This window comes from Lemur catta, chromosome 17, assembly GCF_020740605.2.
Source record: "Lemur catta isolate mLemCat1 chromosome 17, mLemCat1.pri, whole genome shotgun sequence".
Lineage (NCBI taxonomy): Eukaryota > Metazoa > Chordata > Mammalia > Primates > Lemuridae > Lemur > Lemur catta.
In genome coordinates this window covers 33,072,930-33,087,566 of record NC_059144.1, presented here as the reverse complement: position 1 = coordinate 33,087,566, position 14,637 = coordinate 33,072,930, and the positions used below count along the sequence as shown (strand labels likewise).

General features: G+C 42.0%; 1 protein-coding gene across 1 annotated transcript in view; it reads right to left on the bottom strand.

Moving 5' to 3' along the window:
- Positions 1 to 4,509: 4,509 nt before the first annotated feature.
- LOC123622821 (SLX4 interacting protein) overlaps positions 4,510 to 14,637 on the bottom strand; it is a 167,413-nt gene continuing 157,285 nt past the window's right edge. The window contains 3 exon segments of the mRNA XM_045529439.1: positions 4,510 to 5,696; positions 5,699 to 6,318; positions 7,657 to 7,757. Coding sequence (XP_045385395.1) covers positions 5,593 to 5,696; positions 5,699 to 6,318; positions 7,657 to 7,757 — 825 coding nt within the window. The 3' untranslated portion in view covers positions 4,510 to 5,592.

The window sequence follows — 14,637 nt, the reverse complement described above, 5'->3', positions numbered from 1 at the left end:
ACAGCCCCTCCCATAAACTACTTCACCCCCTAAAAATAAATCAGGCTGGGTAATGAATGAGATTTCAAGAAATGTAACTGAACTTAAAATACAAGGTCAGTATATCTCATCCTAGGTAATCCTTTGGAGGATGAGAAATTCTCCCGATTTTCCCACAGGGTTATTTCAGATGCACTTTCTGAGCCAAACTATTTTAAAAGCGTTCATTCTTTCACTGCCCTGCCAAATGCTAACTTGACATTCACACGCACTTTTAGAGAGTCTATTAATGGTATTAATGATCATGGATCAAAGACAAACCCCAGAGGTTTATGTAAAGATTTCAGACAATTATTTAGGTGCTTTAAAAACTCATCTTCTGAATGAGGGTAACAATTTCTCAATGTTGGCAAAGATGAAGGGGTGGTGTTTGGATGTGCAGGGTCTAAAGCAGAAGAAATGTACAGGGGCCTTCAGGCACATACAAAATATATCTTTATATGATTAAAATGTATGTCTGTTGACTGACACCTTGTCCCCAAAGCCTTTCCTACTCATTTCTTTCAAAGTAAGTTCAGTTCTGATTTGCCAAAAGCCCCTCTTCTAAAAGACATGCAGCGCTTAGCCGACCCCGTCTCTTTCAACATCCAGTATTTACATGCACACACCACATTTTTAAACAATAGTTCTTAACTATGATGTCTCCTGAGAATCATTACTTTACAAGCTTTAAAAATACCAATGCCCAGGCCAAACCTCAGAGATTCTGATTTAGCTAGAAGCTATCCAGGTGGTTCCACTATGTTGCCAATGTAGCAAACTGTTTTTAAACAGATGGAGAAATTAATACATGGGAGAGTGATGTTTATCTCAGTACACTAAAAGCCATGTGTGGCATTTAAAATGTTAGAGATAATTTTATTTGCCAGATGAAGAAACTGAGGCCTGGGAGAGCAAGTGACTTGTCCTAAAACATATAAAACCAATTAATGGCAAAGCAGCAGCCTGGACCCAGGTTTTGTGGCTTGCATCACCATGCTGTTATGCAGCCCCTAGATCCCCAGGCTGGACCCCATGTCTATGGCAGGGCATCTTTCCTGTGGGTTAGGCCAGATGGCAAGTCACTATGTCCAAAACACTTAAGAAATGAGCTATGCTTCATCAATTGCAGGTTCTCAGCATTTCATGCACAGCTACTCAAATGTATTATTCCAACGTGATATTGAAATACTTCTGAAAAGTTATGAACAGGACTAAAGGGGAAATGTATTTACAAGCTACCAGAGATATCCGGGACACTAAAATAAAAGGCAGTGTAGAGAGTTGGCCTAGGACTTTATCAGTCCTGAGCAAGGACTAGATCAACTTAGAAAACAGAAGTGAATCCACTTGGGGAACGTCAAGATTCTCTGGAAAGGAGTCAAGGTCACATACTTTAACCTTCACAAGAGGTCTATCTTAGATCATGGGAGCAGAAATGGGAACAAATCCACATTGCACCTCAAAATCCTATGTGGATCAATTTAATCCCAATGCTTCATTGCTGGGTTTTCCATACCTAAATCTTTAGGGCCAATTCAAATGTAAAGCTCCTTTGATTATTACACCAAATTTTCAAAATGTCAGAATCGTTTCAAGAAGGAAAACATTTCTTACAAATAGAACATAATTTAAATAGCATGTTGACAAAAGGGTATTTTGCATGGGTAATTCCTTGAGGTTAATTCACTTGTTTTTGAAGAACAAAAGTGATATACATTAATTTTTAAAAACAATTTTGCTCTTCATTTTATCAATAAAACAGGTCCATTTCCACTACATACTAGTTTCATACCCTAGGCATGTACAACAATCTATTCAAATAGGTTAAAATAGGAAGATAAGGTCAATGGGAAAAAAGAGGTCTCCAGGCAAGTACCACAGCGTTCAGTTTTCTAACTTGACTGAAGGAAGTTATTCTGAGGGATTTGTCAAATTCACACCTTCAGTTACCTAACCAGATGCTTTAGGGTCAAACGTACAGTTTTACTGATTTTTGCTTAAGGAGTCAAAATTTTTGATAAGGACCTATAATGGCAATTATGAAGTAATATGGTATATGGTAATAGGCTACAAAATGAAACTTACTTGAATATGATTAAATTCCAAGCCCAGTACTGAGTAGTTCTAGATAATTAAGCATAATTTCTCCATTCAAGTCCCCTCTGTTAAGCTGCACATTGACACACATTTGTTCCTTGTCTGGTTAGGTAAACATAGAAACCAAACTAGAAGTTCTGCAGATTTCTGAGAATTTAATTATACCCTTAAATGGCAATACCAATGATATATACAGTTAAACTTCTGTACTAATTACCTGAATTAACTTCATTTTACAATGCTTAATTTATTTTGTACTAAGGAAGGCTTTAAACTATTTAAGAGAAACCAGCTTAATTTAGATTTTTTACTTGCTTCAACGTGTTTCAATTCATTAGTGTTTCAATAACAAGAAATGAACTCTCTTGTCTTGACAAACCAAGCGTAGACATTTCCTCATAAGAGAAAAGAAGAAATTAAAATGATTTCCACATTCAAGTCGCAGCACGCTGAGTAGGGAATTTTTGGTTCTTAGGAAAGCCACTTGTTACCTCCAGAGAAGGGCCACTTATGACAGTTTTGTGGAAATATTACAGTGGGGCCTGCCAAGAAGGAATTCAAGGAAATTGGGAATGGCGACACCCATGCCATTCTCTTGGGCACAGAGGCTTCCTCCCCTTATGTGTTTTCCCCTAGCCAAGCTCCTTCTGAAATCAAAGGCCACTGATACGCACAACAATCCATGCTAAAAGCCAAACATGACACCAAAAGCGAACAATTACACTGTGATTCCACTGTAGTCCCCAGATATATCTTGAGCTATTGCACTCAGAGATAAACTATATTCTCTATAAATCAAAATACAGAGGGCTTTTATGATTCTTGCTTTTTATAAAATGAACTACACTTCCATTGTTCTTTAGCATTAAAATAAGTAAACAAAAGAACTGCAGCACTTACTCCCTTCCCCCAGAATGTTTGCTCCTTTGCATTCAACAATTCATACGCATATCTGGATGACAGTTAACCTCCAATGGCAAAGATAAGACAATGTGTAAGAAAAACCACACTCGTTGCTCCCAGACATTTCTTGTTTATGGACATTAAAAAAAACAACAGCAATCTCTTAAAATGTCATTTGAAAGTACACGGAAGTGGCTTAGAATCCATGACACAGAGAATTAGAAAGTTCAAAGTTATTATCAAATAGGATCAACATCCCTTCCAAGCATCAGATTCACAGGGAGTTAAATATAAATTTAATTTGGGTTATTAAGTGGTTGAAGAACTTGGTCTTTTTGACTAAGAATATTAACAGTGTCTCAGACTTTCAGATGCCAAGTTATTAAGATCATTAATATCAAAACAGATCCATTCCTAACAGTAGAGAACCCTTCATATCCCACGTAATAAGCATCAACAAAAAAAGCTGGCATCCATTTTCCTCTTTGTACTTACAAATATCCAAAGAATCACACAACCACTCAAGTAACGAGATCCAGAGGTGTTTCAGACATCTGCAACAAAAATGCTTAAAGACAAAATTCCTCAAACACATGTCACAGTGTGGGACCCATTCCCTCTGTCAAGTACACGAAGGCTGTAAGATCACATCTATCTGCAACCAAAGATGCTATTTTCCCTCTGAGATCACAGTAACTGTTATTTCCCCCAATACAACAAACTCCAAAGCCAAGACTTTTCGTGAGAATCATTATAAGTATTGGCCTTAACCACCAAGCCCAGGTTAACTCATGAAATAAAAACTTCTCAATGGTAGCTTTCTCTAGTGGCTCCAGTTCAAATATCTCCCCTTAGTTCTGGAGCACACAGCAGCTACTGTTCTAGAATAGCTTTTAAATTCCAGACTCTTCCAGAGAGCTGTTTCTTGGCTGGTCTCCTGGTTTATTTATTACTTGTGCCCTCCCTGTTTGTAACGATTCTAATAATTACTCCTATTAGAACATTCAGTGACACACTAAAACTACAAAGAACATACCTACAGAATACTGGTCACTATAAGACAGGGGGTCTATGATGGGCCACGGAAATTGATGTTCTAACCATGTCCTCAGGAGGTTTGCATTCTGTGCTGTCCACCCCTACGGTATAAGCAGAGTCAGCTCCACTGAGGTTAGTATTCTGTTAGGCTCCTTCTCCTCCTATAGAATCCCTTGTTTGGAGTCAGCTGGGAGCAGTAAAAAAAAAAAAAAAAAAAAAAAGCTAGGAGATGCTGGGGTACAGTGGCTCATACCTATAATTCCATCAATTTGGAAGGCAAAGCTGGGAGGATCAGTTGAGGCCAGGAGTTTGAGACTAGTAGAGGCAACAGAGTGACACCTCGTCTCTATGAAAAATAAAAAAAATTAGCTGGGTGTGGTGGTGCACCTATAGTCCCAGCTACTTGGGAGGCTGAGGTAGGAGGATCACTTGAGCCTACGAGTTCGAGGTTGCAGTGAGCTATGATTGTGCCACTGCACTCCAGCCTGGGTGACAGAGGGAGACCCTGTCTCTGCTAACTTCAACACTTTTGGGAATATGCTTGACTTTCCTTACTTTAGTGGAGGTGCTATTTCAAAGGCCACCCCATGTTGAACAGACAAAAAGATGTGTTGGATGGGTAGCCTTTGAATATGGTTTTTTTTCCCCCTATTTTAGGATGAAATGGGCTAAGAAAATTTTTAGTGGATGTACATCCAAAATAAGTCATTGCTGTGTGACATCTCAGCAAGCCCACTGGAGACAGTGCATGGCGCTGCAAAGGAAAGCCTCCTATTCTGAAATGGAAACTGTCTGTGAAGCCTCCAAATGGGAAAATGGAAACTGGCCACCAAGTTCCCCCTGGGTTCTGGTCTGTCCCAAACCTAACCAAAATTGTGAGGGCAAGGGCAGGGACTGGGGACACGCCTGAGCTACAGGTAAGAGCAAGCCTCCCCTGTGTCTTCCCCCAATGATAGGCCGAATTATCCATAAACTTCTGACAATTTTAAGGGTAAGTAACACCTCTTGGGTGCTGTGGCCGCCACACTGTAGAACTTGGGAACAGAGTGACTCATACGCCAAACCCAGGTGTTTAGCAAGTTTGAGGGAGTACGAGGGTGCACAGGTTCACACGGGGCCCCAGATGAGGAGCTGCAGGTCAGGGTAGCCAGCTGCTAGCCTGAAGGAAATAAACACAAGAGTCTCTTCACTTAGTCCAGTGGTTCTCAAACTTAAGCATGTTGCAGAATCACCCAGAATCTGTCATTCAGCAGATATGGGGTGGGGCCCATCACCTGGATTTCTAACACATTTCCGGACAACGATGCTTCTGAAGACAGTTACAAAGTATGATGAGAAAGTAGCAATATTGTTAGAATAAGCATATATCCTCCTAAAAGTGACTGCTTTGAAAACAAATCCTGAGGCAGATATCTATTTGCTATTTAAAATAATCATTCCAATTAATTCCTTTAAAATCCCAGCATCTATACATGAGGCCCTCTTATCACAGGTTTGGCCACTATAGCCTTAATGATGGCTTTGTAATGCTCTTTAGTATCTGTGGCCTCTTTCGCATTTCTTTCTTTTCTTGGCTGGGCGGCTCTGCATCACAGATAATCTTTCAGTGTTCGCGGCTGAGCCGGTTTGCTGTGCCGCCCTGGGTTATTTTTCATAAGACGTCTGGAGGAGAGATTTTCCAAAACATGCAACTCTTCCTTAGACGTGGTTTTTGCCAAATCTTGTTTCAAAAGTAACCCCGGATCTGACAACTCTAAAGTTGGCAACACCCTGACAGTTTTGCTTTTTTCCACTATTACTTCCCTTGGGACTAATCGATCACTTCCAAGAGAAACTCTCTTGCGGTGGTCGAAGTCTTCCGCAGAGCCGCAGTTCCTGCGTTTCAGTTGTGTTCTGGCCATTCGTGGACTTTGTTTTGGACCCGGTGATGCTGACTCACAGCTACAGACCGGGCTCCCGCTTAGAAGCCCCGTCTTCAACCGCTCCCCAGGATGAGGTTTTTGCTGGCTGCTGGTGTCTCCTGCCTGGGTCTGATTAACAGTTTCCAGCTTTTGAACAGGAAGCCCCCAGTGGCTCTCAGCTGCCTTTATGTAACCCTTTGCTTGTCCCGTGGATTCTGACAGGGGACTGGAGGAGGCCTGACCATCATTCCTCTTCCTTGCTATCTCTGCAATCATGGAGTCACTAGACGTCCCCACAATGTCCGTGCTGGTCTGTGATTTGCTCACGCTGCTACTTTTTGTTTCAGTTCTTTTCACACTGAAACAAACAAACAAACAAAGATTTTACGCTTTATAAAGCAGTCATGGCATTGTTTCCTGCAAATCCCCTCTGCCACATTTCCTACACCTGAAAAGAAAGTGTGTGCTACCTGCCTTCTCCTTGCCTCCCCAGCAAATCTAGAAAAATCCCCAAGTGTACATTTAAGTGCAGATTGGATCGAGCAATAACCTTCACATTTTCCATCATATGAGGATACATTCTGCTTATTGATCATTGAGTTATCAATAGAGTTATGATGGAGTTCACATTTTAACTAAGGAAACAGGTATTCAACTTTGGATGTTATGAATCAATAACTGCTGATGTTTGATATACTGTTTTTCCCCCCCAGGAGTAGATGCTCAAATACATCTGACACTTAGGTTGTTTGTTTGTATGTATGTATACAAATGTGCACATATACACACAATTTCTATTTGTGAGTAAAGAATACTCTTCTGAAGTTTCTCTCAGGCCATTCCAAGGTTAATTACTCAAACATAAGTATCATTTAGCTGGTGTCAGCCTTGTTCATCAACCATATGGGAGCAGGACTGGGTCGATCTAACTTGAAATGTCCTGGAAGAAAGTTCAGACGGCCAGCACGAAAGGAAAGAAAACAATCATGGCAGACAAGAGAGTATCGATACATCCATGTGTCTATCAACCCCTTTTCTACAGCACATACAACAGGCAATGTAAACTGCACTCTAATTGTAAAATTAACTTTGAGGCAGCCAGATAAAAACTGCACAGGGAGAATTTAGAGACTAATGACCTTAACTTCAGCATATATTTGCAGGTTTGTGAATGGCAAGAAATTTCTTCAACCACTGAACTCAAAACACTGAAGCTAAAATATTTATTTTGGCTAAGCTTTAGTGTGGAAACAAATATATATACATATACACACACACATATATATATTTTTTTTTCATGTTCTTACTGTTGCTATCAGTAGCATGAGGATTATCATAATTATATTGAAGTCAGAACAAGCATCTTAGGAAAGGAATGTATTTTTTAGATCTGTCTGTAGTCACTTGGAAAGTTGTATGAAACACCCCACCAACAGGTGCTTTTCATCTTCAAAGAACTTGTCATTAAATTACTCCTTGCAACACACCTGTGAAGCAAGGACTCTATCCTCATTGTCCAGAAAGCAAGAGAAAGAGAGAGAGGAGGGTGGGAAGGGCAAGTTTGTGACTTAGGGTAGGGTTCAGTGCCAGAGGGGATTTTGTGATTAGGCTCCATGCACTCTTATTTAATTCTAGACTTCATATTATCTATCCATACACAGTCAAAAATGAGAAAAAGAAAACACGTTGGACCTACATTTCTTTCAGAGCATTTCTCCGGAACTTTGCACTGGGAGGAAGTGGACTCTCTGCACACTCAGCAAAGTAATCAGACACTCCGTGGAGAGCTCTTTCTGTCTACTCCAAAAGATAACAAAGGTTCAACCAGAAATCTATTAGCTGAACATGAGAAAAAACAGTTACACTCTGAATACCCCGATGAACAGATTTATTTTTGTAAAGACCGAATGAAACTGCTTAGTGTTAAGCTATTTTAACTCTTTTACCTAGGACTTTATGGTAGATTGTAAGTTTTCTTGGACTCCCAGTCCACACATTTCATACATTAACATGCATTACAAACAAACAAGACTGTGATGTAAAGAATGTTGATTCCAAAGCATCTGGGAACTCCTGGCCAATATCTGCTATCTCTGTGGCCCAAACTGTGACAAAAGCCCAGGATCACTGTGCTGCAGAGCAGCACGTTTGTGAGCTTTGTTCTTCCAAAAAGACCTGGTGATCTGTACCCTGATTATGCTAAGATTTCCGTACATTTTCTCTGTTTACAAAAATAGAAAATATTTACAATACTCAAGACCATACCAACAGTTAAATCTTTTAATATTAGTATTGTGAAAACTGGAGTTTGTGATTCTTAGCTACTAAAAGAAAAAAAAAAAATTCCCAGTTTTCCTTTTCTTATATTATCCACTACCGTGGATTTATAAAATTCATAGATTATCTATCCTTTTATGTTCCCATGGAAGCATTACATGGAGTTAACTACAAGATGTAAAAAGCCTACCAACCTTGCCAACAATGACCCATTTCATACTTTTGGAATCTTTTCCTTTTGGTTATCAAGTGCATAATCCAGTCAAGAAGTTAACTTCTCTTGCACACGAAATATTCTTCCCCATCAAATTCCAGTAAGATGTTGTTACCACAAGGAATAGTTTTGGTGTGATCTCTAAGGTCCTTGCTTTAGACTTAACCCAGAAGCACAGGTAGATGACAGCCATCAGTACTGTCTGTGCCCGGGGATCCCACAGGCTGAGTGAGCTTTGCACAATCACTGCCCCGTGCCAGCCACCACGTATGAGCCTTTAACGCTCTCCAACCGCGCCTATGGTTTCAGACCCAGGACAGTGTCACTCAAAGTCATAGACAGTTAGAACTCACATCAGTTTTCAGTTAGTAAACAGAATATTACAGGTTTGATTGGATTATAATGCTTTTTGATGCTTCTGCCTTTTGGTTTTGTTTTCAGAGACTTACTAGTTGAGCAAAAAAAGACACAATTTAAGTTAAATGAGAGAGAGAGAGAGAGAGATAGGGAGTAATCGAGATTTATGTGGGGAACACTTCTAAACATGCCCTTTAAGTACAGTAGATTTTCCCCTGAAAACCACACCCTGTAAGTGCTGTATTTTCAGAGCTGAACAATTAACATAAGGAGCATGAGTCAGGCTTTGAACAACTCTGTGGGAACCAGAAAGCCTTTTGCTATTAGGAATGATGTAAATTCCCCAAGGCTGGAAGAAGTCCACAATGGAAGGCAGACAGGATCATAAATAACAACGATGAATACCTCGTACGCCACACAAAGTACGACACCGCGACAGTGACACTCTTCCAGTCTCACACTGGATTCAATCACTGCCCTTTATTTATTTATTTTTAAAATTCAGCTTAAAGAACACTATGGATTTTCTATGGGAACTTCACAAACTTCTAAGGAACAGAGCAGTAGGCTCTCATCCTAAATTCCTCTGACAACAATGGGAGAAAATGTCCTTGGAAGAAAAGGGACAACAGAAAAGGTGACAGACTGACAGGAGGAAATGTCCTGTTCAAAAGTGTAAAATCTGTGACTTAGTTTTGAAAAAAGAAAAGAAAATAAAAGAAAAGAAAAAAGAAGAAAGAGAAAGGCAAGGCGGGGTCTCCTGCTTACAAATTAAAACCACATTTGGCAATTTGTTGAAGGAGGCATATTTACATTTGTATGAAGACTGGGTGGGCAGGAAAAAAAAGATCAGACTCCTTCTTCAGCCCTTGAGTTGTCAGGTCTCATTAGAAATCTCTTATCCTTACATCTCTAGGGTCAATTCACTCCCCTTTGTCGCTAAATCCCAGCCTCTGGTGTCCCCCCCAGACAAGAGTTCCTGAGGAAGCAGCTATCACCTGGGAACAGCACTGCCCAAAGGGAGTCATCCTGATTACTAATGGCTGCTCACATCTGGCATCAAAATGCAATCCGAGGCTTATCCAGAGGCCCAACTCCAACACGCAGATATATAACGTGCGCTGAGAGGGTTGCAAGCACCTCCTGGGCTTGCACAGAGGACACCACTACTTTTTAGATTCTGCCATGAATAATAATGATCCCATAGTTTTCTGCAAAGAATATAGACAAACCCAACATACTCAAAAAGGCTACCAAAGAGTTGGCCATCCAAAGTCCACGGTGAGACCCCCTGGCGACTCAGGTATTTAAGACATAAATTAACCAAGAGGATCTCTTGGGGCCTTCATAAACGATTCTTCACAACCGGGAAGCTAGCGCTTAGCCTGGGCCAAGGAATAAAATTCTGCAAATACCATTCCTTATTATACTTGATTCTCAGCCACCGTCCCCCCTCCACCCACCCATTTTGTTTTCATTTTTGGTTATATTTCGAGGATTTTAGATTTAAAACTTTCTACCTGTACAGAGGATCAGCATACTTACATACTTCTAGGGCAAAACCAAACCAAAGTAGGGCAAGGCACTGGCTTCTAGAGAAATACCCTCCCCCTTGGCAACCGGGGATCAGCCCACGCAGGCTGCAGAGTGAGGGGTCAGCCTTTCTTCCATCTATGGGGATGCTCTGGAGACCTGATTGCACCCCAAGATTGGAGACAGTCAAAGCATGTGTGCCCCCGTAGAGATTCAAGGGGAAGGTCGAGCAGATGAGTGCTTGAGTGTGATGATGGGTGATATTACCCAAATGCTTTCTGGTCTGACCTGAGAAACACATTTTAAATGTCTGGACAGAAGACTACGAAGGGAGTTCCCATGAGAATGAGCTGGACAACTAAGATATGCTTCCTGCCTGTAATCAGAGAATGGGTTGATCTGAAATGTAGTTAGAGATACTGGCTGACGTTCAAGTCCCAAAAGCACGTGGAAATTGTGAATAAACCAAGTTGTTCACCCTACAGTGGCTTACTGAATACCAGTTTTGAACAGAACACGTGGATTAAAGGGGGATCAGGACAGAAGTTGGCCTAAAACGACACTGTAAACACCAGCTCTTGAGTTTACAACAACCTCACAGAGTCTGTAAAACACAGCTGGGCTCCCAGTGGCCAGGAGGAAGACCGGCTGCACTGGATGTACAGAGGGAGGTTTTCAAAAATATATTTAATAGATTTCAGGACCCATTCCTGGAAGTTCTGATTTACAAGATCTAGGGTGGGGCTAGGAGATCTATATTTAGGTTCCCAGGTGATTCAAAAACTGATATACAGAAAACAACACTCAGCAAGGCAGAGCAACAGATAAACATCAACTGGTACAACGAGACAGTGTTTTGCAAAGTGCAGTCCGGTGACCCTAGCCATCAAAATCACTTGGGGAGCTTGTTAAAAAAATGCTCTAGATTCTACCCCAGAATCTAGTGCATTTGGATCTCCGGAGGGTGGGGTCGGGGCATGTACATTTTAGGCAGGCTCCACAGTGATTCTGATACCCAGCAGGGTTAATAAACTTCCACCCTAAAGGTGCATGGAATTGGTAAGTGAGAAGAAGCTGGCAGAATAATCCCATCAGGCAATACTAAACTCTGTGCCAGGTACTGCTGGAGGCCCTTGGGGAAAAAGAACTTGCACTCACGGAGCCTCCATCTCAATGTGGGAGACAGGAAACAAACATAATGTGTCAGGTGGTGGTGATGCTACGAGGAGGGATACACGTCGGGTGTGTTTTAGACATGGTGGTCAGGGAAGGCTGTGGTAAGTAACAAGGTGAGCTGGACACTGAGACCCGAGTGAAGGAGAAGCCGCCTGAGCACATGGGGAAGAGCATTCCAGGCAGAGAGAAGAATGAACACCAAGCCCCTGAGGACAGGGGATCCCTGGAAGGGTAGAGGACGGGAGAGCAAACCCTGGAAGGGGGTGGGGCAGCAGGTAAGAGGCATGAGCATGCGCCCTGGGAGTGGCAGGGGCAGATCTTGTCGGGCTTTTGTAAGGATGGCTTATTTTATTGTGAGGAAGAGGATAGGGCCATGGAAGCTTCCTAGAAGAAAAGTGACTTTACGCTTTAAAAAGATCACCCTGGGTGTTGCAGAGGAACAAGGGTAGGAGGAGAAAGACGACTGATAATGCCTCTGCCATGGTCCACTCAGAGATACGGGGCTTGGAGGAGGTGGTGGTGGGGGAAGTGGTTATATCTAAACACATACTAAGTCTGGTGAGTGTTTCATAGGTAAAGTACATCATATCTGATTTGCCACATTTCAATGCTCAACAGCCAAATGTGGCCAGTGACTATCGTACTGGCCAGCACGGGTCTAGACACTTTGGAAGAATTTTCCAATAAGGGGGAGCAGAGAAACAGGAGCACTCACCAACGTCAGTATCAACACAGCTTGGTGAGGCAGATGTTATTGCCACATCTCAGGGCTGGATGCTGCCGGAATGTGATTCAATGTGGACAGACAGCACAAGATGGCAATGCCACTACCCATCTGACAAATACAGACTCTACTGGGAAAATCTTGCAGCCAGCTCTCCAACACCTGCTAGAGGCCCTGGGACATCAATATTAGCTGAGGCTGGAATTGAGGCGGCAGATCTTTGGGGCCATGACATCAGGTTGCTGGTCACTCCAAGTGCCCTGTGGGTACACGAGCCAATCCTGGCTCACCCTGACCACATGGCCCACCCCCGTGCATTCCTCCGATTTCCCCGCACAGCTATGGCTGGAAGCAGGCGGCAGAAGCTATCCCACCAAATTCTTATTTTCAAGATTGTGGAAACATCAGATGACGTTTATAAAGGGAGGAAAAAATGCTCTTTAATACTATTAAGATGGATCTCAAGGCAGTACTTAATGGATGTAGTAGTAACGTGGTACTCTCAAGTCTATCTTTTGAGAGTTGGATCTGTTTTCTCATGGTCACGTACAGTGAGTTTCTTTGGATGTTTTGTTCACTCCCAAATGAAAATAATTAGTAACCCAACCAGAAGATTTTAAAAGTAGGCAATTCATAGAATACTAGAGGCCCTTCCTAGTTAATATAGTGATGAGACCCCCAACTGTCAAGAGTATTAGAATAGTCTTAGCGCACATTCTAAATGTTACTATTTTTCGGTTCCTCCTGATCACATCTGCTGAGAATGATAAACCCAGAATTGATCTAATCAGGCTGCCGCTCATAGCCCAAGAGGCAGAGCATAGGCAAGGGAGAGTGGAGTCCAAGGTCTCGCGCCCGTGGTTGGCTTGTCACAGGGCCACTTTCTCAACCCCCTAGATGGTTGGTTTCTCACTTACCTTTCAGGATTGTTTGGGAAATTTAAATGCAGCGAGGCGTATGAAGCACACTTTGGAAACTGCAAAGTGTTAAACAAATTTTCTTGACCTTATTGAAAAAGAAAACCCGATGCCTTCACAAACACTAAGGGGTCTGTAAGAAGGCAAGGATGCCTTTCCTTCGTGGAAAACTTACATGATTCTCAAAGTCCTTTTCCCAACATCTCATCTGGGCCTCAATGAGTACTCAGTGGGTACTGTCACAACGTGACAGATGAGAGTGAGACCCACACAGACCAAGTGTCTAAGGCCACATATTTTGCTAGGGGCAGAACTGAGTCTAGGAGCCCTGCCCCTTGAGCAGTACTCTCTCCACTCTGCCCAGTGGCCACGCTATCTCTTGCCATCAGTCAGACGTGGAGTTGTAGGAAGAGGAAAGGACTCCGAGTCAGAAGTCCCTCCTGGTCACTACCTGGCTGTATACTTGGACAACCAACTTATAGTCTCTAAGCATTAGTTTCCTCATCTATAAAAAAAAAAGAGAGATAAAAATATCTCTATAATGGACACTCATTCACCTCCTGGAAATATTACTCAGATTTTTTTCTGGGGAATCACAGCCTTCCTCCATTCAACGTCCATGCATTTCAGACCTTGTCTCCCAACTGCAGAATTGGGCCCGTGACTCAGTCCAAGCCAATCAGACTACTGAATTCATGAGCCTCAAAGATATCGAGCTGTCCTGGGAAGAGGCCTGCTCTCTCTTCCCCTAGAAGAACATGGATCTGGAGCTGCCAGGACCAACCACTACATATAAGCTGAGAATGAAGACAACCCAGTGGAAACTGGAGCCCAAGATGGTGAGAAACTTGAGTCTTGATGACATTGTGTCTCTGAGATCAAGCTGTACCTGAACATCTGGACTTTCCAAGGATATGGGCCCCAAACTTTCCTTTCTTGCTAAGCGTTTTTGAATTAGCCTTCCTGTCCCTTGAAAATGAAAAGGTTCAAGACTGATACAATCTCTTCTGAGGTTTGTTATGCTGAATAAGATATTGTATGTGACAGACCTCTGCACTCTGCAAACAATTAAGGCCTTTTGCAAACAATAAAAACAGAGTAAAAGTATAGCATTATCAGCTTATTTGGAGGCACACAGGAGTATTACAGTATAAAACTGGGTTATATTTTCAATTCTTTTACTTTATTATAATGGGCAAAAAGAAAAGGTGTTCTTGTACTTTAGTGACACCTCATGATTTTCAGGAGCATCAGCATTCTGAAAGGTTCAGCTACAGAAAAGCAGCCCAAGCAGAACATGACTATGATGACCACAATCTTACACCAGGAAGCAATGTGGTCACTCAAAGCCCTGCGTCTTAAAAAATGAGGAAGGAGTCTCTCTTTCCCAAATTTCACTTCTAATACTTTCTTAAATTATTTGATAATAAGTTAAGGCAATGAAAAGGGCAAAACAGGTGAGACAGTCATAACGGACAG